Genomic DNA, 25,036 nt, shown 5'->3' with positions numbered 1-25,036 from the left:
GGGAAAAACAAATCGTTTAAATAGGGATACAGGTGGACCCATTGCAACAATGAAATGTACAAGTCGTTATGTCAAAAACAAACTTTACAACTTTGGTGGGGGGAGGGAAGCAGGGACGATTGGGGTGGGGGGAGGATAGGAAGGGATGGGAAGGGAAAACAATGGAGGAGGCTACAATGCTTGATAAGAAATGTACTCATTATCTTGCCCATGTAATTGTAACCCCTCTGTACAGTATTTTTTACAATAAAAAAATAAAAATGAAAATAAATAATAATAATAATAACTAAAGGAGATAGGGCTGAGGATATGGCTCTCATAGAGCACATGCTTAGGAAATCCAAAGCCCCGAATTCAAACTCCAGCACTGCAGGGGAGTTGGAGGAAGTTCATCAAAAGCATAATAAAAGAGCAACAGAGAAGATGAATATGATCAAATTACATTATATGCATGTTTTGAAATACCATAATGAAACATGTTTGTACAATGAATATATGCTAATAAAAAAAAGAACTGGCCAAGAGCAAGGGTGAAGATTAGCTTTGCTGAATGAGTTAATTGTAAAGTATGGCATATGTGTGTGTGAATATATCTATATCTATATATGTATATATATTTCATCATCATCAAGCCAGGTGCCGGTGGCTCACATAATCCTAGCTACTCAGAGAGCTGAGATCTGAGGATCACAATTTAAAGTCAGCTCAGGCAGGAAAGTCCGTGAAACTCTTATCTCTAATTAACCACCAAAAAGCCAGGAATAGCACTGTGGCTCATGTGGCAGAGCACTAGCTTTGAACCACAAAGTCAGGGACAGAGTCTAGGCCTTAAGTTTGAGCGCCAGGACAGGCACAAAAAAATGTGTATATGCATATACATACATGAATATATATATATATATATGTATACACACATATATATTCACACATATAATCAAGAGGAAACATATACAAGAGAATAAGATCACATTTTAGGTGGACATTAGAAATGTAGATCCTCAGCCATTCCCTAGAATGCTAAGACTGAAGCATCTAATTCCAAGATCTCTCACACTGTTCACCATGTACAAGAACAATAGCAAACACTTGGTACATAATAAGTGTGAATGTGTGCCAAGTCCTTCCACGCAACATTCTTTTATCTTCCCGTACCCCTGCTGTGGCAGGTTGGATTACTTTTATCCCTGTGACATAGGTTAGGAAACTAAGAACAACAAATAGTTCTGGTCGACCAGCCCTGGCCCTGCGGCAGTAGAAGAAACGCACAAGATTGGGACTAAACCCCACCAGAGGGTCTCACAGCTTGAAATAACTGCCTGCTGTCCCCTGCTCTTGAGGCTTCTAGAACAAGCTGGTACTTTTGAAGGTCTGGTGCCCACCAATTTTTAGTGGACCCTGTGATCCTCTCTCAGGTCCACACTTGTGAACCACTGTCGGACCTCATAACAATGAATGTCCTGTGGAACAGAGGATGGACAACCCCGACCAGGCAGATTTTCTCATTTTACAAAGGAGATACTTAAACTGGGCAAGCAGTGACTTGTCCTAGCTGTACAGCTAATCAATGCCAGAGCTGGCACCATGAACAGGTCCCCTAGTCACGGGCTGGTGCATCTCTTGACGTCACTGTTTCTAAGCCAGAAGATACAATGGTAGCTCAGCTCTCCAGGCCCAGTGTCCAGGACCAGTCACCTTGCAGGAAGAAAGCTAAATCTGCCTCTCCAGAAGAACAATTATGCTTGGGCACGTGGGGTGCCAGGCCACTTATGAAATGCTTCCTCTCTCTCCCTGTTTCCAGGCCCCTGGGTATATCTGACATGCTCCAACAGCAAGACCTTAGTCATCCACTAAGTACCTCCTGAAATAAACCTGGAATCACTCAACTACTAAGTGGGGAAAGATCACTGTATTTCAACCAGTAGGATCCAAGGCGTTGAGCGCAGGTGCCAGTGGCTTTAGGGAGAAACGTTCTGGCTGTAAATGCAAACTCCCCAGCCTATGCCCATGAGTCAGGGGTTGGTCGCCTTCACTCATGCACTGAACCTGAAAGGATCAAACACTGACTAGGCACAGTGAACAGTGACTTCCTGCGGCACTGGGTATATACAAAACAGATGAGTGCCAGGAGATGTACACACTGGTCACCCAGCAAGAAGGCCAGAGTGAGGCTTTAATGGGGGAAGATTTAGGGATGGAAGAAAGGTGTTATGCAGGGTAACTATCTCTCTAAAGTCTGAAAGTTGACAATGAGGACAGGTTCACAGGTAACACGACTTGTTTTGCTGCCTCTTTGGAGTTTGCTGCCTCATTGGGAATTGAACTCAGGGCCACATCCCTGCCAGGCAGGCATGTATGAGCCATCCCATCAATAACTTCCTGTATTGAGTATTGTCAAGATAAGGTCTTCTTTTATGTCTGGGCCAGCCTGGACTGCAATCTTCCCATTTGGGCTTTCTCCCATATCTAGAATAGCAGATGCATACCACGGCAACACAACCATTGGTTAAGATGGTCATGAACATTTTTTTTGGCCTGGGCTGGCCTTGGACTTAAATTCCCCAATCTCCACTTCTTGGGCAGACAGGACTATACTTGGGCCTCGAGTATTCTCTTCCTTCTGCTAGATATCTCTTTCTCTCCCTTTCCTGCACAGGCCAAGTCCAAAGTCACCTCCTTTAAGAAGTCTCCCTGGCTCTCCCATATGTGTTTAATTTTTCTTGCTTTTTTATTTTGTTTTGTTTTGTTTTTGAGACAGAGTCTCATAATATAGCTTAATCTGGTCATGAACTGTTGATGCTCTTAAGTGCTGGAACTGTAGGTGTGCACCACCATGTCTGGCCTCATATAGGTTTATTAACACCTTCTATGACTCTGTAGAGTATATGCAAAATTATGGCCATCTCTTGTGTCTAATGTGCTCTGGAACTTTATATAAAATGGCTCTGTGCCCATTTGTCAGGAAAGGAAAGTGAGACTCAGCCTGTTCAAGGTCATACAACCAGTAAGCTGGATGCAACCCAGGTATCTCAGCCTCCAAAGTCAAGGACCAGCAGCTTCCTCATCCTCCCACTGCTAAAGTCTAGTAGGAGGTGCATCCCTTTGGGGCACCGGAGTCTTTGGTGATAGCTCCTATGCCCAATGCATAATTGATGCAAAATAAATGATAAATTTAATTCCTTTGCTCAATAAGGAGCACGCCCATTTACAATAGCAGCTGATGGAACCCTGCTTCTAATCAAAGCAAGATAGATAGGCATGCACCGCCCCCCCCCAGTCACCTCCGCCAAATCACCCCCCACCACAGGACACCTAGGGAATACACATCTCTGGGAATTTTTACTGGAGTACTGATTCTGAAGCCAATAGGCTGGGGTCGGGTCCAAGCGTCTGCGTTTCTGGCAAGCTTCCAGGGCTGCTGCTGGCGTGACCACATCCGAGGGCCCTATGGATCCAAACACAGCAGCCAAAGCAGCGCAAAGCACTTCTGTTACCTTTGGCTCATAATGGATAATAATGATAATAATATAAAAAGCTTGCCTTATGCATTGTTCTCCTTCCAAAGGAGATTTCAAATGAGTTAGCAAAATACCGATGCTTGTAATGCTCTGGCCATAAACACTTGACAGTATGCACATTTGTTTGTGCCCCGAGCTTTGGTTCAATCCCATCCTACCAATAAATCAAGTAAATGAGGGAGAGGGGAGACTGTGGCTGGAAGATTCCATTGCAGAGACAAGTGGATCGGGGAGTGGGGGAGGGTGGGGGAAAAGCCTCGCTCTTTTCCAACCAGCCCTGGGCATTTTGTAAGGAGCCTGAAGGCTGGCCAGGAGGCCGGACCCCACCGGAGACACTCGCTGTCCTGTGGCCCCATTCCTGGCTGACTTTCTCTGGTAAACAGGGATGGCTTGGTGCTCACCAGTCCTGTGTACCCACACGGTCCCTCTGCCCAGCTGCCAAGTCTTAGAAGTCACCTATCTCTGACCCAAGATATTTGGAAGGAAAACACCCTCTTTTCTGCCTCCTTCTCTAGATGTCCCTGGGCCAGCAGCAATCAGCACGCAGTGTGGCTTGCTTGAGATGCAAGGGGACGTGTTCGGGCTTTGAGCCACATTCATGGAGGTAACAGACTTTGTGGGGGGGGGGGGCGCGGGAGAGCAGGGAGGGAGGGAGAAGACTCGTCCTGCCTTCATTTCTTGGCTGTCCTTGCTGGGGAGCTGGGTCATTCTCTCGGCCAGCCAGGATTGCTCAGGTTTGCTCTGCATTGCGGGAAAAGGCGGGCTCTAGAGGGAAGGCTCTCCTGCCTGGCCCAGGTCTGGAATAAGGAAAAAGTCCTTGGGGAACAAAGATGGAAAGAGGAGCTTAGCACCTCATAAGCCTTTTCAAGGTGGAGGCCACCAAGCCCGTGCTAAAACACCTATATCCCTTAAGGGAGAAATGCGGTCAAATACCCCCTGCTTGACAGGTCTTTCCATGAGCAGCCAACCTGGGTGGGAAGGAAAGTCCCTTGACTTCTATGCATTCAGGGAGTGACACCATCCCAGGTGGTTGGCAAAGGCAGCAGAAGTGGCCATCTGCACACCACTGAGGCTCTTTCGGGAGGCACCTGTGTCCCCTTACTACCTGGGTGCCCGGACAGAGTCAAGGTGGGACAAGAAGGGTGTCTTCCTGGTCTCAGAAAATCCTAGCAGCAGGCAGGCCTGGCAGCCTGATCTGTGCAGGTGAATGGGAGAAGGACACAGATGCTGTGGCAGAGAGCATCTCATCAGCATGTCCCTAGCATTCTTCACTTCCAAATGTGTTGCATTCCCAGCAGCTCCATTCGCATTCTAAGTGTTCGTTCCAGACCGCAAAGGGCGGCTTCCTCATCCAGCTCCCTGTGCTACAGGGATGGGGAGGCCGGAGGGTCACACAGGACCTGGAGGCCCAGCACTCTGTGCTCGCTTGTGTCCTTCCTCCTCGCTCTCCACTCCCTTCCAAAGCCCTCCCCTACCCCGCCCCCCCATCTTCCACGGCTGGCTCCTAGATCATTTATAAAATGCCTCAAGTCTGCACACCAAGCAATTCCTTCTTATGAGGCCCAGAAGACTTCTCATTTCTGCCCTGCAGCAAGCTTCAGGTGTTTTCTCTTTTGTGGGGCTGATTTAACACTTCTCGCGTTGCAGCCTACTGACTGAATGTGAACTTGGACTCCAAGCATCTCAATAACGCTTGACATGCTGGTGCATGCTCCAGTGTTACAGACAGGAGCAGCTGCACCCTGAAGAGAGAGGGAGATGTGGACCCTTTTTATACCCACTGTATTCCAAACTCAGGACCAAGGAGACGCAGCCTTTTTCTGTAGCACCTACTAACCTCCTGGGTAGCTGGTCGAGCCCAGCAGAAGCACACTGTTCTGTTATGGTCCAGCCCTGTCCTGCTTTACCTTACATTTTCTGTGTGATTTTTTTCTCCCCCTCAGTCACCCTGGCTGAAAGCCCACTCCTCACACATGGCCCCAGGGTTCTATTCCCATTAAATGCGGGCCCCCAGCGCTGGCATTACTGACATTTGGGGCATGATCATGCTTTGCTGTGGGGTGATCAGCACCATGCCTGGCTTCTGCCTACTCAATGCCAGGGACACCTTCGTTCCTCATAGTGACACTCAGGCCCCTCCCAACTTGGCCACACCCCAGGGGACAGACAGGGCGTGGTGGCGAAGCTACTGAGGCAGGCCAGCAAGAGATACCTCGGCTGGCCCCCCAACGCAGTGAGAAGTGCATTCGTCCTCCAGGCGTAGAATGGAAAAGGGCAAAGCGTCTCCTATGGAGGCCTTCCCTACTGCGCAGTTGCTCAGCTCACATAACAAGCTCTGAAGTTGCCCACCCAGGAGCCTCTGAGGCTCAGCACAGCACAGCACAGCACAGCAGGCCTGTGTGGACAGCCCGCCCACCAGGAGAAGAGAGGACGTTTCCGCTCACACCTTGGAACTCTCAGGCTTTCTGAGCCTGTGCATCAGGATGGAAGCAAACGTGTGCTTTCAATTGTCAGAGAGCGGCATCAAGCTTTCAAGTGGATCTGAGCCTTCCCCCCAAGTTCCCAGACTCATTTCCTTCACTCAGCTCTGCACAAAACCTTCCCAAAGAAGATGAATTTTTCTAGCTCATGGACTTCCCTCAGTCCCCTGCCTTCTTCCTTCTGGGCCTCGTCTGCAACTGTCTTAAAGAAAATTTCCTCTAGGTTTTCACACAGTTGACTACAAAACAGTTCCAAAGAAGCCTCAAGGCTTGTGAATCTTGGGAGATAATTCTAAGAAATCTTAGAACAGGTAGTTAGCAAACATTTTTTTTAAGAGTTAGACAGTAAAAGATCTTAGGCTTTGTGACCCAAATGATCCATTTGTAATTATTCAAATGTGTCAATCTAGCCCCAGAGCAACTACAGAAAATGTGTAAATGAACATGTATGGATGGCTAGATCCCAATAAAACTTCATTTATAATAAGTAGGCTACAGGCCAGATTCTGACTTCAGCCACATATTCTCTTTAGAGCATCTGTAATGAATGTTGCCGTGATGACCACTGGAGGAAATGTGCTTTGGGTGTGTGTGTGTGTGTGTTTGGGTGTGTGTGTGTGTGTGTGTGTGTCCACACGTGCATGCCCACGCACAGGTCCACCTGGAAACTGTCCCTGAGCATTTTTGCTCAAAGCTAGCACTCTACCACTTGAGCTACAGTGCCACTTCTGGCTTTTTTTTAGTAGTTAGTTAGACATAAGAGTCTCACAGACTTTCCTTCCTCAGGCTAGATTTGAACTATGATCCTCAGCCTCCTAGGTAGCTAGGATTACAGGCATGAACCACTGGCACCCAGTTCCTTTTTTTTTTTTATTTAACTGACAATTTGGACTGCAAGTATCTCAAACAGCATTCACATCCTACATTCCCTCCTGAAAGACAGACAGACAGAAAGATGGGCATTGAGAGAGACTATAAGAGACACTGCTAGCTCTTGGAGGCCTCCTTTGTCTGCTGCCAGCCTTTACACGTTAATAAAAACTTTGTCCTTGCTTTCCAGAAGGATGCTAGTTGGGGAGACTCTGCCTCCCAATCCTGGAAGTTGATCTTACCTGTTCTCCATCCCTTTCTCCCCAGGAAAATATGCAAATCATGCAAATGCAGCCAAGAGGACCACTGTTTGAGCTCCGACCTGGAAGATGACCGGAAAATCGGCCGCTTGCTGATGGACTCCAAGTATTCCACCCTCACTGCCCGGGTGAAAGGTGGAGATGGCATCCGAATTTACAAGAGAAACCGCATGATCATGACCAACCCCATTGCCACTGGCAAAGACCCCACCTTCGACACTATCACCTATGAGTGGGCGCCCCCTGGCGTCACCCAGAAACTGGTAAGACAGCTCCTTCCTGTCCAGTGATTGTTTTCCTGACCTCAAAGGTGTTAGCTGAGTCACAGATGCCTGAACTTCGGTGATAAGGGAGAGAGGACAGAGTTACAAAAATGACAGCCAGGGCTGTGAGTTTAGAAGACTGCTGGAGTGAAGAATGGCTGGCCTCAGTATTTCTCATCCATCAAGTGGGTGGGTAGAGGTGTTCATATGAACTCTAATGCAGAGTTCATATGTGCTGGGAACTCTGTCCCTTCCAGCTAGAATACAGGGACACCTGCTGCTCCCTGTTGGCACCTCACTCCTGACTAGGAGAATGTGGATCACCACAAATTCTCCAAGCATTCTCCCCACCCCTGAGATTTTCACTTCTCATGTAGAGTGTACTGCCTTCCAGCCAGGAGCTATCATGCAGCAAGTGGTAAGACCAGATGACTCCCCACCAGAGCACTGGGCCGAGAACAGCTCTGCAATGTCATCTAAGGGGGAAAAGGGCTCCTAGGAGAAGTGAATTGAGGCAAAGCATTGTTTTGACTGAACTGTGTTACGAAAAGCATGAAGCGTGTGTGTGTGTGTGTGTGTGGGTGGGTGGGTGGGTGTGTGTGGGTGTGCGCGCGCGCCAGCTCTGGAACCTGAACTCAGGGCCAGGGCATTGTCCCTGTGCTTCTTTTTACTCAAGGCTAATGCTCTACTACTTGACCTGTAGCTCCACTTCCAGTTTTTTGAGGGGGGTAGTAATTGGAGAAAAGAGTCTCATAGACTTTCCTGCCCAGGCTGGCTTTGAATCATGATCTTCAGATCCCAGACTGCTGAATAGCTAGGACTACAGGGTTGAGCCAGAAGTATCCGGCTGCAAAACACAAAAGAACAACACTGCAGCTTCTGTGGGTACCACCGCCCTGAGAGAGGGAGCTGCCTTGTGTGTCAGGAAGCGGAGATGGTTCGTTTGCCTTTGCTGGTTTGCAACACTGAGTAGATCCCAGGCCACGGCGCAGTGGCCATATGGACCAAGGGCCAGGTGGTCATGAGCCGGGCCGGCTCGCAGCACCCATCTGGAGCAGTCACCGAGGGCTCTGCACAGCATAAGTGCAAAGAAAGCACATAGGCCATAAAGAACCGACTGTTGGCGTCAGGAATGGCTGGGGAACTGACCGGTGAAAACCCCCAGCACTTGGCCTGGTCTAATCAGGGGAAGGCATCACATTGCGGCGTGGTGATTAATGCTGCCTCATAAAACCACATGGCTACAAAGAACTCCTCTGTCCGCCTCGCAGCTCTCCGCCTGCCCGGTCACACTTCTGAGACTGGCTGGCTCTCCCATCCTGTTCGCTTGCCCAGCTTTGTGTTAATTACCATGTGGACAGGCCTGATTGTAGTTTGGACAAGGGATAGAGTCTTGCTGTCTGTCAGTCTCCCAGATGGAAGGAAGGCTTTAAGTCTCTCAAGCTGGTAAGGATGAGCCAAACTGTGCCTCCTTATCCGGAACTTACCATATGTGAGCCACTGTGCCAAGAGCCTGCCACAGCCTCTTCTAATTCCCCAACCTTGGTAGGGATGTAGTTATGACACTCATCTACAGAGAGGGAAACTGAGGCTGACAGAGGGTAGAACTAGCCAAATGCCCCACTAATGGTTTAAGTGCAAAGCCAGACTCTGAAGGCTGAGCATGTCTTAGATATCCAAGCAGAACTTGGGGGAGGCACGAGGGAGACAAGCTAAGAGCCAGCCTCCAAGCGTTCTGTGTGCTTGCCTCATGAGGCTCTGTCCACCCCCTGCACCAAGCATATTCCAGCCCATTTTATAGGGGAGCAAAGAGAGGCCATGCAGGGAGGTGACCAGGCAGCACTGGTGTCACCATGCCTCCTCTCTTCCCAGTCCTCCCGGCTGGCCTGACAAAATGCATCTTGCTCATGGCTGGGGAACAGGACCGTAGCCAGCTTCCTGAGCTAGAGCAGCACCAGGCAGCCACTCAGCCCCAACCCTCTGCACCTGTTGGTTCCCTCCCTAGTCTGCACTAGTTGATGAGTGTTCTAAGGGACCCTGACACAGCATCATGGGTTGATTAGTGATGTCTGCCCTAATTGTGAGAGGGGGTGATGGCCAGAGTGTCAGGCCAGCTAGTCAAGCGGAGGCATGGCAGCTCACACCTGGGGAAGGTGGAGGGGTCTGTCTGTGGCAAAGCAGAGGGACGCCATCAGCCAGAGCCGGGTGTGGGGTGCAAGAGGAATGCTGAATCCCTGGCAGGAAATCTCCCTTTCTCCAGACTTCTGTCAGGAACCCATCTGCAGCCACAGACAGGGGCGGCCTGGGGCAGGGAAAGACACGGTGTGCTTGGTGACCGGCGGGCTTGGCTAGGGAGGCCTCTGGGATGCAGTACAGCATTCATTTAGCAAGCTGAGCCCAGGGCAGCTGAGAGGGGGGCAGCTGAGTCTCTGAAAGGTAGTGGTAGAGAGGTTTCCAAAATATGTGAGTTCCCATGGGGAATATGGCAGGTCAGTAGAAAGCTGCTAGGTTCAAAGCTGTCTTTGTCCCACACTAGCTGTCCCCCCAGTTCCCATGGGGTGCCTCAGGGCCCGCCTCCTGTGCAGCCCTGGGGAGCAAACCCTGAACACAGCAGGTGATCCAAGCGCAGGCTGTGCCCAGCAATCTTGAGTCACTGAAATCAGAAGTGATTTAATCAGCCCGGTCAGAAGGAAGGCTTTTCTCCCCGAGCTAAACCAGCCTGATACCCTCTAAGTGAATGTGGTGTGTGCCACACTCAAGGCCCACTCTGCCAGGAAAGCAAAGCTCCTGTAGCCTTTTTTCCAAAACCCCTCCTTGGATGTCTAGAGCAGGTGAGGCTCGGGGCAGTATGCAGGCGACAGGTATGTGGGTGTCTTTGCCACCCATGGCCTCTGGCTGCCCGTTCCCTGTCCTCTTTGCTCACAGCCCACTCCTGGTGCTGCCCCCTGCGTGGTCTGAGCCTCCAGTGTCACAGGAGAACATGGGATGGTGGTTCTTTTTCAGGCTTCCCCCTACCCAGTAAGCCTCCCTGCAGGCCTAGTTAAATCTAGTTTAAAACTAGGTTCTCTGAACTCAGCGAAGGGACAGAGTTGGGCCAGAACCCACCTGCAGTTTCATACTGCCCACCATGGAGACAGCTAGCCAGGAAGGAAGGCCCAGATGGGCCAGGCAGCTGGCATCCGGGAGCTGCCCTCGTTCCTCTGTGAATCTGCCATGGCCTTTGACTCCCTTGCTGACTGTCAGCCCAAGTTGGTGGTGTAAGAGGATCAAGTTAGATCACGCCTCATGAAGGGGAAATAGATCCAGATAGACAGACCTATTGCTTTGTGACATCTGGAAAAAGCTATCATGGCATGGTGGGAGCACAATGCAGAGCAACAGCACTCACCTTAGCCAGGAAGTCAAAGAGAATGTGCGGGTGGCCAGGAGCTCCTGGTTCTCCCAGTTATCTAACTTCCTCCCATTAGGGCCCATCTCTTAAAGGCTCAATCGCCTCCCAGTGGCACCACCAGGAACCAGGCCTTCAATAGACACATGAGCCTTTGGGGGCCAGTCAACATACAAACTGCAGCATCTCTACTCCCAGACTACATCTCTACTACCAGACGACAGGGACTACTCATTATGAATTTCAGTATGAATTACCATATTGATTCCCACCATTTCAAATGAGTCCAGACCTGAGTGATAAGATTTGGCCAAATGGGTTCCCAGAGGACAAACATGGCAGCAGCCCCCTGGACAACAGAGCCAGATGACCTGTTGGTGAGGGTCAAGGTCAGAGTCAGGGTCAGGCTGAAACCATCATCCAGTACAAGTAAATTCCTCTCTCTGTTTCTCTGATTGTGGCTTAGACCTTTATTTGCCCACAATCTCCCTATCTTTTGAGCCCACCAAAGGGAAGATTTGTACTCTCAAAAGAAAAAAGAAGGCAAAAATCAGACAGTATCTGTGAACATATTAATATTTAATTACAGGTCATATCCACCATGTGGAAATGTTATTGACTTGAGATTTTTGTCAGTTCTACTCTTAGAAAGGGCCTTTGCATATTTTAAAGGCAATAAACCATGAAATGCCTTACGCCTTGTAGTGAACTAATTATTCTTTTCTAAGAAAAAGCAATTTTAAAGTAGATTGACTTTTTCCCCTTTAATTAGGTGTCTTGCCCATGGGGTAAGAGAAGTGAAAATATTCCATTTTGAAGGGAACAAGATGCATGTTTCAAAGCCAAACAATCTGAAAGGATCATGGATTTAAATTATACCATGGGACGCTCACGCAGCCCCTCCCCTGCAACACTGGAGAAGGGGCATGGTTCTGTGGTAGAGCATCCACCCAGCAGGCATCCCCAAAGAAACCTGGAAGAAGCCAAGGCTCATTCACCGGTCTTCAAGTGCTGCGAGTCCTCACTGATTTATCTGTGCATTTTTTTCCTCACCAGTGTAATTTAAGTAAAGTTGCAGCTAGTCTCCCACAGCAGTGACTCATACACTTTCTGAACCCCAGCACACTCCTGAACTAGGGGTAATGGTACCTGGGAATCTGCATTTTGGGGGGGTCGCTCATGGGGCTTGAACTCTAGGCTGGATGCTTGGTGGCTGGGGCCAGTGCGTGGGCAAAGCCTGCAGTGCTCCTGCAAGAACAGGGAGGGTAGAGGCTTTCCATGTGAAAGAGAGAGACAGAGACAAAACATGCCAACCGTGGGACCAATAAAAATGCGTCCCTGTCCCAGGAGGGCTCAAGCTGTGCCAGGGCGGCGGCCTTATATTCCTGCTGTCACTGCACTCTATGAGGGTTTCATCAGTTAGCAACTGTCCAGCAAATGGTACCCAAGAAGAGGTTTTCTTTGTTGCTGTTTTTGTTGTCTTTTCTTTCTGTCTTGTTTGTTCATTTATCTGTCTTTGGAGGGTATGGGGAGGGGGACACAGAAATGGAGGGACAGAGGGTGAACAAATGCAGCAGTGCTACCAACAGGATACTATGTTGGAAATGAACTACACAACTTGTGGGTGGAGACGGAGGAAAAAGTTGGGAGAAAGCAAGGGAAGAAGTGACATTGTCCAAAATGAAATGTACTCAATACCTGATCTATGAAACTGTAGCCCTTCTGTACATCATCTTTACAATAATGATTTCTTAAGAGAGAGAGAGAGAGCAGCAGCAGCAGCAGCCACTTGCTGGGTGCTGGTGCTCAGCCCTGTAATCCTAGCTACTCAGTGGCGCAAACCTAGAATCACGGTTTGATGACAGCTCAGGAAGGAAAGTTCATAAGACTCTTATCTCCAATTAACCATCTAAAAACCAGACGTAGAGCTGTGGCTCAGGTGGTAGAGCACCATCTCTGAGCACATAAGCTCAAGGACAGCACCCAGTCCCTGAGTTCAATCTCCAGGAACAGCAACACACACACACACACACACACACACACACACACACACTGTGCCACAGCATGAACACAGGTTACTGCAATTCTTATAGAAATGAACATTTGAAATGATGAACATGCATATATTCTCACACACATAAAGAAAATGGCATTCAAATAACTTTTAATACATACACATAGGAAAAGCCCAGAGAGATAAATACAAAGTTCTTGTCAAGCCATCTCATGAGCCAACAAGGCTGAGTGTTTCATAGTCCTGTACAGCACACACAGGGAGAAGGCTGGCGGCCCATGTGTGCGGGAGTGGTGAACTCTGACTCACGGCCTGGGCCCACCACTAAGGGTAAGACACACAAAGTCTCCACACTCATGCTAAACGATGCATGCATTTTCTTATTGGTGACAATGGACAGGAATTTCCTTTTGGCAATACTAGGGTTTGAACTCAGGACACTGCCCTGTACCACCTGAGCCACACACCCCAGCCTTGTCTGCCTTAATGATTTTTTCATGTAGGGCCTTGAACAGCCTGGACCACGATCCTCCTATTTATGCCTTCTGCATGGCTGAGATGACAGAACACCTAGCACAGTTAGATAATGCTTTGGGGATTTGTAAAAACAACTACATTCAGTTTAAAAGGGGGCTGTGGGGGGGAGGGGCATCTATGTTCTGTTGCTGGTCACAATGAGAGATGCTCATTTTGCGTTTTAAGCAGAGTCTGTTACTGCTTCTCTGATCAGAGTCCGTCCACCTGACATGTCTCTCCCCGCCCCCACCTCTCCGGCCTCCCCAGGGCCTGCAGTACATGGAGCTCATCCCCAAGGAGAAGCAGCCGGTGACGGGCACGGAGGGTGCCCTGTACCGCCGGCGCCAGCTTATGCACCAGCTCCCCATCTATGACCAGGACCCCTCTCGCTGCCGTGGACTTTTGGAGAACGAGCTGAAGGCCATGGAGGAGTTTGTCAAGCAGTACAAGAGCGAGGCCCTCGGGGTGGGCGAGGTGGCCCTCCCCGGGCAGGGCGGCTTGCCCAAGGAAGAGGGGAAGGCACAGGAAAAGCCGGAGGGCGCAGACACCACCACCCCAACCAGCAACGGCAGCCTGGGCGACCCATCCAAGGATGTGGAATACGTGAGTGGTCCCCACATGTCCAGTCTGGCTGAATGCCCCCCACCCTGGGCAGGCTGTCCACGCAGGGCCACGTTCCCTCATGCATTCAGCAGGAACTGTCTGCTCGTTCCCTCACTCAGGCCCTGCTGAGTGGAAAGCAGTGCAAGGTGGAGCTCTTGAAGGGTTCAGGGTCCAGGGGAGGCAGCACAACAGCAGACCACCCAGCTCAAAGGGCATCGGGGCTGAGCCAGGGGCAAGCCCAAGCTGCAAGGAAGAAGGAGGCTCTGGCTGCCCTGGAAAGACACCCTGGGAGCCTGCAGGCCTCTGGGCTTTCAGAGGGAGGCCTGCGTGTGGTCCCTCCCAGAGCAAGCACGCACAGAAGAAAGCCCTGCATTCCCAAGGAGCCCCCTGGAAGTCCCCATGGCCTTGGAGTCCCCTGAGCTTGCTCACATGGTGCTCCAGAGGAACCAGAGACACTAGAATGGGCAGGTGACACTCGTCCCTAGAGAGGGACCTGACTATCCACTGGTTAACTGAGTTCTGACCAGCTGGCATTGCCTGCTAAGCCCCACGAAGCCCAGCAGGCAGAGGACACTGTCCTTGTGTTAGAGAAAACAATGGACTTAGGATGTGACCCTAAGGGCGATGGGCAGGGGCAGTATTAGGAGAGCTCTGTGGGCTGGCATCTCTTGAACTACCCACAGATGCCAAAAGAAGCTGGGACTGGCACCGTGGCCGGCCGATGGTCACCAATTCTTGCCCCCAGTGCCCCTCTGCCTTTTATCCTCCCCACCCATCATCCTTGCTTGCTCCTAGTTGACAGTTGGAAACACAAGTCTCAGCACATTGGCTAGGCACAGTGACACACATCCATAATGCCAGCTACTGGGGAGGAGGAGATGGAAGGACAGAAGTTTCAGATCAGCTGAGGAAAAAAAAAAATTACTGAGACTCTATTTCAACCAACAAGTTGAGTATAGTGTTACACATCTGTAATGTCAACTATGAAGGAGGCACAGGTAAGAGGATCAGAGTCAGGCTGTCGCTCTTACTCCCAGCAGAAAACACGAGACCCTAAAAATGAAGGCAAAAAGAGAGCTGAAGCTATGGCTACAGTGGTCAAGGGCCGACTGAGCTTAAAACCCCAATACTGCCTGTGTGTGCGTGCGTGCGTGTGTGCGTGCGTGCCTCTGTGTGTGTGTGTGTGTGTGTGTGTGTGTGTGTGCGTGCACTGTCTATGCTGCAAACATAAATACTAGAGATCTCTAACCTCTTGAAGTCTCTGTGACTCCCTCCTTCCCTCCCCTGCCCCACCTTGTATGTACAGATTTGCTGTCTAGCAGGCCCTGCGCAGGGTCTCCGTGTCTTTGAACCTATCCAACAATAATGACATACCTCAGGGTGTCGTACCCTTTTCACAGATGTGGAGCTTGAGGCACAGCTTGCTGACAGGTAGTGGGGCCCTAACTCCCACCCAGGGGTCGCTGCCCCAAGGTTCACGCCAGCGAGTCCGGCCATACAGGCTGTGTGCATGTACACTGGCATTTGCAGGGGTGAGTGACCCCATCAGTGGAACTCACAAAGAATATGGGTGCCCCTTCTGCATCCTATGAGAGCAGTGCTTCCCCCTGCACCCCAGCTCTAACCATCATGGCTCTGGGTCAGGTCGAGGCCCCTGTCCCCCAGTGAGCACACTATCCTGCCTGTGAGCTTGCTGGATGCTTGCTTGGAAATGAAGTCCACAGAACTCCTGGGTGTGCTCACTTCACCCAGGCATTTCCGCCCTTCCTCTGCCCCACACTTGTAACTAGAGACAGGGATGGCAGCGGGTGCAGCCTTTAACGCACTCCTTGCTCCACTCAGTAGTCTTTCATTCTCGCCAGAGGCCCCACCCCCACCCCGTGTCCCTTTCTACTCACTCACTTCCTCAGCCAAGAAACCACCCCCAGACAGTACCAAACCCAGGGGAGCAAATACAGAGGGGCGAGGATGTGCTGCTCCCAGAGTCCCAGTGTACCCACCAGGACCCTAGAGCCAAGCCTGGCTAACCTTTCCCCATCTCCCCACAAAAATGCAAGGGAGGGCCAGGGAGGCCTCCCTCCCACCCTCAGCCACAGGGCTGCCTCTGAAATGGAAACTTACAGCAGCTAGCGGCTCAGCCCAAACCCAGCCCAGGAGGGACATATTTGTGGGCAGAATATGTCCAAGTCTCTGTCCAAGCAGATGTTTGGCTTGTGGGCTGGGCAGAGGCAGGCTGGCTGGCTGGCTGGCTTTCCTGCCGGCCCCATTTGGGGACCTGAAATCGCCAGCCTTTTAGTGCGCCACTTCTGTCTGAACTGGAGGAGGAGAGGGTACAGGGCACGGGGACAAACCTGGAGCTGCTCAGCTGAGGAGTCCCTGGGCTCACCTCCTGCCCCTCTCCCTGGAAGCAGCCTGAAAAAATCACCATGGTAACCAAGCTTCTCAGCATCCGTCTCCCTCCCTCCAAGTGGAGAAATTTTAATGACATCCAAGATTTCTTTTTCCAAAGAAAATCCCTTTAGCCCACTTTTTCTACTCTGAATACTTTCCCATGTTGCCATCAAACCTTCGCAAGCATTCTCTTCCTTCCGGTGGGCTACGCGATATTCCACTGACTAAAAAGGGGCTGGCAAAGTATTTTTTGTGAAGGGCAGACAGGGGAGTATTTAAGGCTTTGTGGGCCCTACCATACTTGTTAGCTCAGCTCTGCTCAGCTCTTGTAACACTTAGCTGCTGTGGGCAATATCCAAACAGATGATGGTGACAATGCTCTAATAAAACTTTATTGACAAACATAGTGGTACACAGGGTTAGACCCTGGATAGATGCAATTTTCAGACTCTTGAGCTAGAAGAATCAGAAATAGTTCTAGCTTGTTAATGAATTACTTTGGTTTAATAGATTTTGTTTTGTCAGTATAGGCTGGACAATGATAGTAATGATGAAGTTGATAAAGGTAATAGTGATGGTGATGACGGTATTATGGTGTTGGTGATGTGATGATGTTAAGTGATTTGGGTGATGAGGATAACGGTGATGTGACAAGGATGATGGTGATATTAATGATATTGGTGATGGTGGTAATGATGATGATGATGGTGGTGATAGTAATGACAGTGACGATGTGAGGAATGGTGATGATAATCTTGCTGGTGGTAGTAGTGGTGATGGTAGTGATGATGTTGGTGATGGTGGCAATGGTAATGGTGACAGTTCATCACCTGGATTGTACCAGGCGCTGTGCCAGAGATTTTGCATGTTATTTTCCCACACAGATCTATTGCATCATTTTTCACAGACGAGGCAGTTGAGATGTTCTTAGCAAAGTTCATCTGCAGGGTATAGTCCCTCAGCACATAGTGTATCAACTCAGCGGACTAGAAGCAACGTTTGTTTTAGTTGAAAGAAAAAATAAGAGTATTCCAACCGCACATGGAATCTAACCCCCCCACCCCACCCCCCGCACGTGTGAGGCTCTAGGCATCGTACAAGCCACTGCCATAGAAGAGAAGGCATTTCAGATTTTTCTCTACTCAGCAAGAAACCAGTCCTTGATCTTGTGGTTACCAAAGCTGGACCTAAGAACAAGTCCAGAGTAATGTCCTTTCCCACAAGACTAGCCTTCCTGCCACACTTCCACTTTACCACTCAAGCTAGGAAGATCCAGTGAGAGATGCCCAACATTTTACCTGCCTTGCCAAAGAGCCCACAGCTGCCCACTTGCCCCCGGGAGCGGCCTGAGAAAGGGCGAGTGAGCAGTGGTGACGGCCATGCAGGAAGCATGCCCCATGAGCCACTTGTTCAACACTGACACTCGCGGCTGCAGAGGACTGGCCCAGAGGTTCCCCAGTGATGAAGCCGTAGTGCAAACTGCGTCCCATGGCATGTGACCCCAGCGACCGCACAACCAGCCTGCTCCTTCTCCACCACAAGGAGCATCAGAAACACGGGACTAGCAAGAGTTAGTCCAGAACAGAAAAAAAAAAAAGGAAAAAATAAACCTCTGGATGCAGGAGGCTATAAAGCAAAGACAGGGAATAATCACCATAAGAGGAAATGAGGAGCTGCTGTTTATAAATAAATTGTTGAGTGTTTATCTTGGAGGCCAGTGCCTCAATTTGAGGCCTTGTGTTAATATTTACTGGGGTGGCGTGATGAGAGTTCCACCAGCCTCTCTGGGTTTAGACTAGGTAGCCTTGGATAAGAGCCTTCCAGAAGAAAACAGTGCGATGAGGACAAGGCCTCTGGCAGGCCCCGGGGTGGGGCTTCTCGCGAGAGCAGAGGCTTCCCCGTGCTGTGGCTCCTCCTGCAGGGCTGTCTTCTCAGGCTGGCTCTTGGGCCACTGCCCTAACCGTAATGCTGCCTGAAACACTGTGTCTTCTTGCTGCCCTTCCAGCGTCCTTTATAATTCCACACTTCACCATTGAACTTCTTGTTACCTGATGAGCCTATCCAGACATTCCAAGGCAGAGAGCCAAAGGCAACAATGTCTTTTGTTGTTGCTGTTGTTGTTGTTGTTTTGTGATGGTAGGACTAGGGCTTGAACTCAGGGCCTCATTCTTGCTGGGCAGGCAGGTGCTCTACCACTTGAACCATGCCTTCAGCCCTTTTGCTTGTTATTCTGCTCCTATTTTCGTAGGATCTCACATTTTTTCCTCGGCCTTGAGCTACAATCCTTCTACCTAGGCCACTGGTGTAGCTGGGATGGCAGGCATGTGCCACCACACCCAGGCCAGTAGGTCTGCTTTATTCATATATCAGCACACTGGCTTATGGGGGACAGTTCCATCCACTCAGCCTTACCTACAGTAGCTCAGACACCTAACATCCAGCCTGATGTGGGAGATGCACACAGCTGGGCTGGGTGTGGATGAGCAGGGACTGTCTTACCACCATCACCCTGGCATGGAAGCAGCAGGATGCTACAACTTCTCCTTTGCCTGACCACCACCCTGGGGAGTGAGAGAGCCAGCCCAGGGCCAAGCTACACCAACCGTCTCCACCGCTCCACCACTCCCCTTACAACGCAATGATTTCCCAATGGGAAAATGATGTGCCTCAGTGGAACTGAAGCGTCATGGCAGAAGGTGAATGCTGGGCTTTCCCTGGCCTAGCCATAGGAGGGTTTTGTCTTGAAGCTAGAATGCAGCTCTCAGTCAGGCCCCCCGACCCCTTGGTACACAGCATCGCTACCTGGGTCATGTGTTGCTGATGCGTTGCTTTTTTGTTTTTCTTCACATTGGTTGTGGGGCTTAACCTCAGGGCCTGGGTGCTGTCCCTGAGCTTTCGTATTCAAGCCTAGTGCTCTCCCACTTTGAGCCACAGATCCACTTCCAGTTTCCTGGTGTTAACTGGAGATAAAGAGCCTCATGGACTTCCCTGCCTGAGCTGGCTTTGAACCAGGATCCTCACATCTCAGCCTCCTGAGCATGAGCCACCATCAACCAGATGGTGCACTGTTGACTTGCGACATTTCTGACTTCTGATGGGTTGGTCGGGACACTGCCCGCTGCAGATGGAGGAACATTGTGTTGCCTTCATGACTGCCTCTCAAGTCATTACTCCAGCCGTGTTTTGATCCATAGTCAAGTCGCTAAGGCCAGGGAGAAGGAATGAAAATCTGTGCTCACTGGAAGAGTGTCCAAGCATCTGACCGCATGCTTTGAGCAGCCCCGCTGGACTCAGCAGAGTCTAACCAGCTCCTCCATCTTCTCAGAGGGTTCACAACTGCAGAGGCCCCATGCATGGGATATTCGAAACATCTTTTGTTTTGACTCTTGTAACGAAGAACCGTGTAGTACCGGGAAAACAGAAATAGGACAACACCCTCTGCTGGCACAGGGAGACACCTCGCGTTCATCAGTCTAGGAGGATCAACCCCACTTCAGCTCTCCACAGGAGAGTATACACGCTTATCTGGGAAATTTGGAAGCACGCTCTGGGGCCAGCTCTGATTTTTACATACTTGGGAGCGTGAACAAGAACCACCCAAGAGGCCAGGAATAAATTCTTTTCTCTCTGCCTTTTACCTAAATCCCAAAGAAATACTTTCTGCCTCTGTGGCCTCCTTAACAAAAGAAGAAAGGCCTGGGAATGGCCACATTGAGCTATTCAAAGACGGAGCTTGAGCTTTCCAAGAACTCAAATTGGCCTCTGAGGAACGGAGCCAAGGAGGTGAAAAGACTCTTTTTTTCTGGGCTTATGCGTCAGATCGTTTTCTAGCAGTCTGTCACAGCAGTCTCAAGGTTTGAGGCACATCCATGTGCTCTGGGACCTTGCAAATTCTTGCAGCCCACCCTAGACCTACAGCATCAGGCATTCAAAAGAAGAGGGGGATGGATGCTCTCCAGGCTCGCCAGGGGGGCTCAGGGCTGGGATCCAGGATCTCAGAGGAGACAGGACCAGAAAGAAGACAGAAGAGGCCCTACGCTAGAGATGGAGTGTGACTGGGCCTGCAAGAATGAAGCAGCCTGACTCCCTGGGAGAGACTGACCTGGGAAGGAGTAGAGCTCATGTGTAGGACGACCTCACGCCGTGAAGTCGCGGCAGCAGTCTAGCTGTCCCCGCCTGCCTATCCGATCAGAGGGACAGGGGACTTCAGCAATCCCCCACCACACCCTCCAAAAGCCCAGGGAACCCACTGTCTCCTTTATTCCGCACTCCAGGCCTGTGTGGTGGCAGGTGTCAGGATTCCTGTTTGAGGAGGCAGAGAGGTTCTCGTGACTAACGTCACACAGAGGTGGACGCCTGCACTGGAGCACTGCCATGGCAGGGACTTCCTCTGTCTCTTGGCTTTCTTTCTCTAATTGTCACCACTGTCCGCATCTATTCCTCTCTCCCTGTTGACACTGTGTCAGCCAGCTTTCTGACACTATGACTACCCGAGAGGCCAACTTATTATGAAGAGAAAGGGTTTGTTAGACGCGCAGTTGGTGGCTCTTCAGCTGCTTGTCCCCAGGGCCTGGCGGATGCAGCAGGCCATGGAGATGGGGTACTGGAGCCAGACACCCACCTTGTGGTGGCCAGGAAGCACAGAGACCCAGGAAGAGACCCGGGTCCCACAATCCGCCCTGCGGTCACACCCCATGAAATCACCTAATCCCTCCCCTTCAAGATCCCAACACCCCCACTAGCATCACAGGCCGGGGACCAGACTCAACACACAGGCCTCTGGGGTATTCCAGTTCCGCTTTATAGCAGACTCTTAGTGAACACCCCCCTGTCTACATGGCAAAACAGTACCCAGCCGAAGGGGAAGGGGAGACATGTTAACACAGAGCTCACTACCCCTGGAAGGGCGCCGAGCAGCTTTCTTACACTGAAAGATCTTCAAGTCTGAGATCTGAGCAGGGAGAGAACTCCCCAGGCAAACAAGAGCAGGAGAGTACCCCAGGCCTCTTGAACAGCAAGTGCAAAGGTCCTGGGACAGCATGGCATAGTCCTTCATTATCCATTCCAAGTGCATGATGACAATCACGCCTTCAGGGAATGGACACAGAAGGCTGACTGCTTACTGTTGGTTGGACTTCGCTTTCTACACGGCCACTGACAAAATTTTAAGGAATTGCCCTTGTGAAATTGTGATATGATATCAGAGAAAGAGCCAGAGTTACTTAGGAGGACTACTTTTCTTTTCCAACTTTGCAAAGACAGACTTCCTTCCAGTATTTCCACCAAAGAAACAGGATTGGGAAGACAGGTCCAGAAGGGCCCATGTGAATCCAGCTGGCCAAAGACGGTCATCTAAACACATCTACAAAATGGTGACACAGTTCGTTAAATTCTCCTTCACTAAATGTATTATTCTAGAAAGCATATTAACATACAGCCTTTTGGCAGCATTTGGCTTTAAACTCAGGCACTACACAGCCACCATGCCCCGCTTGTCTGTTGAGAGAGAGAGGGTCTCCCTAGTTTTTTGTCCAGGCTGGCCTTGAACTACAATCCTCTGAATCCCTGGTACAGCCGCATGCCACCTCTCCTATTCCTTAACATTTAAGTTTCCTGGTATCCTTTGTAAATGATATAATATTTTAGTTTTTCTTAGACTTAGTTCCTCTTATAGTTAATATTACTTGCTCCTGCCCATTTTGAACAATAAAATGTAGGGGGTCTCAAGAAAAATTCTTTCTTGGTAAGTCATGGGGCTTGAACTCAGGGCCTGGGTGCTGACCCTGAGCTTTTTTGCTCAAGGCTAGCCCTCTACCACTTGAGCCAGAGCCACTTCTGGCTTCTTGCTGTGATTCACTTGGAGATAAGAATCTCATGGACGTTCCTGCCAGGGCTGGCTTTGAACCACGATCCTCAGTAGCTAGGATGAGTAGCTAGGATGACAGGCTGAGCCACCAGCGCCCAGCCACAAAAGTTCTGAGGTCACAGAGAATCCTAAAACCAACCAGTGTGAGAATCCATTTGGTTAAACACGCTGTGACACAGACAGTCTACGTAGCTCCCTCGATACACAGAACTGAGGAGCAAAGAGGTCTGTTAACCTGCCTAGAGTCACACAGGAAGCAGAGAGGCTGGAGGTGGGACTGGAACCCACATCCCCATGGCCTCCTGACTCCCTTGCCCCCTCTGGCCTCCCAGGTCTGCGAGCTCTGCCGGGGCGTGGCCCCTGCCGACAGCCCCGTGGTGTACGCGGACAGGGCCGGCTACGACAAGCAGTGGCACCCCACCTGTTTTGCCTGCGTCAAGTGCTCCGAGCCGCTGGTGGACCTTATCTACTTCTGGAAGGACGGGGCGCCCTGGTGCGGCCGCCACTACTGCGAGAGCCTGCGGCCCCGCTGCTCCGGCTGCGATGAGGTGAGACCCAGGGGCCGTGTGGTTCTCCATGCGATGGGGTGAGACCCAAGGACTATGAGGCCCAAGGGCTGTGCAGCTGGGTCCAGGCCTAGGGCTCTGTGGACCACTTTTCTCAGCTCAGGAAACTGAGGCAGCCTCACCGGAGGCCCCAGCCTCTACTTTTCCACTGGCACAGTGGGGTGACCCTCTCTCCCACCCATGGTCTCTTGGGCTGGGCCAGACACAGCATGCCCTGGTGTCTGGCCCTGTGTACAGTGAACACTGGGGGAGAGTATTATGGGCTGTGGCAGGAGGTGGACAGCCAATCCTTCTGTGCCTCAGTGGTCCTACTCTGCAGTGGGCAGGTGGGGAACCCAGCCCTGGGCAGCTGTGGGGGAGCGAGGTGGTGCATGGAAGGACTGGCATGGGAATGGTCTTGCACAGAGGCAGGAGACCACTACAGCAGAATGTCCTAGAGAAGGGTCAGGGCCACCTCGGGGAACAGACAAAAGTCACTGTGCTGCGAAGGGCCGTGGGGTCCCGTGGAGGCTCACCTTATGAGGGGCTGCTTCATGAAGCCCAAGCAATGGCCACCTCTACTCACTGTCTCTGTTTGAAGCTAACACCCACAATCCTCTTATCACACAACCTTGTTATTCAGTAATTTTAAGGGGAAAGAATTGGGCATGGTGGCACATGCCTATAATCCCAGCTTTCAGGTAGGAAGAGCACACATGACAGGACAGCATAGGTTCATGGCAAGACCTCATCTCAGAGCTCCAGGAAAGACACCAGGGCAAGGGGCAGCACAGTGTCAGGCCCGCTCTGTGCCATTACTGTAGAGGGAGGACATGCTTTCCACGGTTCACAAAGGGCTCACGCCGGGTCAGTAGCTGGCTCCATGACGGTGCGACGCGCCACTTACACCTCACACTGACACTGTGCAGGTGACACTGGGGACAAAGTCGGCTGTTCATCCTGGACAGGTGGCTGTGGCCCCCCGCTGCTGGCACTGGAACCCTGCAGTCGCACAACCCAGTGCACAGAAAACCCCGTGGCTCCCATTAGAGATGTGGAGGCTGGGGCATTAAGCTGTGTTCTGGGGTCACGCCAGGCGTGTGCACCCCTCTCAGAACACAACCGGCCTCTAGATTTCACAGATGTGAGACTACACCCTGCCCAGCGAGACAGGTAGTTTTTCCATCAGAGAGGCTACGATCCAACCAGAATACTCAGCAAATACACAGCCAGCCTCAGGTTCCAGTCCCACTGCTGAGCTAGCTTTCAAAGGTCAAAAGCAAGCGACGCGATGTGATGCAATGAGGGGCCCTGCCATGGTCTGTCCTCTAGAGTCTCTGCCTAGAAAAGAGCCCAGGTTGACCATCTCCTCTGTCCCCTGCCCAGATCATCTTCTCGGAGGACTTTCAGCGCGTGGAGGACCTGGCTTGGCACCGGAAACACTTTGTCTGTGAGGGCTGTGAGCAGCTGCTGAGTGGCCGGGCCTACATCGTCACCAAGGGTCAGCTCCTGTGTCCCACCTGCAGCAAGTCCAGGCGCTCCTGAAGGGCTACCCACCCAGCCACAGTGCCCTGGACCCACCACGAAGCCGAGGTGTGCTAAGGAGCCAAGATAACAGGCAGTATGCAACATAAACCGCGATTCCTGGGAGAATATATATAGTAGGTTGAGTGACGGTGGATCCTTGAGAGGCTGTAGCTTCAGAACCAGAAACGTCCTAACAACTCTTAGGACTGATTTATGTGCTGTGGTCTCCCAGCCACAATCAACTAAAGGCTCCTGAGGTATCCTGCGAGGGGAGTGCTGGGAGGAATTTCCCAGAATGCAGTTGTGAGTCAGCCAATCACATAGCAGTGAGATGTGCACCTTGGAGGGTGTGTGGGGCTCCCCCAGGGGGACAGTGGGAATCTCAACTCTCACTCCTTGCCTCTTCTTCAAGTGGAGTTTGAGTCCTAATAAATAACTTTGTGGCATGAGAAACATTATCAATAAAAGTTAAGTGGATTCCACATACGACTTTCTGGAATTCTTTACACCACAGCAGGGATTTGGGGACATCGATTGACCCACATGACCTGGAACACTGCAGCAGGCAAGTAAATGCATAAATGCTAATGAGCCCTAATCAGATTCCCACCAGGTACAGATCCTCAGGGCAGAAAGTCCCCGTACCATCCACCCTACCCACAGGGTGACCTGAGTCTCTGACAGACTTGTCTCATTGTACCCCAAAACACAACCTCCTGGGCCTTGAAGATCTCTTCCGCCCAGGATTCAACTCAGCTGTGAGTCAAGGCAGGTGGGAGGAAGGGAGTTCACGGCCAG

General features: G+C 50.9%; 1 protein-coding gene across 2 annotated transcripts in view; it reads left to right on the top strand.

Annotated features, from left to right (window-relative positions):
• The window catches only part of Lmcd1 (LIM and cysteine-rich domains 1), a 55,828-nt gene extending 31,108 nt beyond the window's left edge, over positions 1-24,720 (top strand). Inside the window, exons 2-6 of one of the 2 annotated variants that reach the window (XM_013010403.1) lie at positions 4,031-4,119; positions 7,133-7,388; positions 13,574-13,909; positions 22,499-22,714; positions 24,098-24,720. In XM_013010403.1, coding sequence (XP_012865857.1) covers positions 4,031-4,119; positions 7,133-7,388; positions 13,574-13,909; positions 22,499-22,714; positions 24,098-24,256 — 1,056 coding nt within the window. In that variant the 3' untranslated portion in view covers positions 24,257-24,720. The remainder of the gene's footprint in view (positions 1-4,030; positions 4,120-7,132; positions 7,389-13,573; positions 13,910-22,498; positions 22,715-24,097) is intronic. The other variant, XM_013010404.1, reaches the window with a different exon arrangement.
• Positions 24,721-25,036: the final 316 nt, after the last annotated feature.

The sequence above is a fragment of the Dipodomys ordii genome, unplaced genomic scaffold (genome assembly GCF_000151885.1).
Source record: "Dipodomys ordii isolate 6190 unplaced genomic scaffold, Dord_2.0 Scaffold12, whole genome shotgun sequence".
Lineage (NCBI taxonomy): Eukaryota > Metazoa > Chordata > Mammalia > Rodentia > Heteromyidae > Dipodomys > Dipodomys ordii.
Note: the sequence above shows the minus strand (reverse complement) of the source record. Positions and strands in the feature narration are given on the sequence as shown.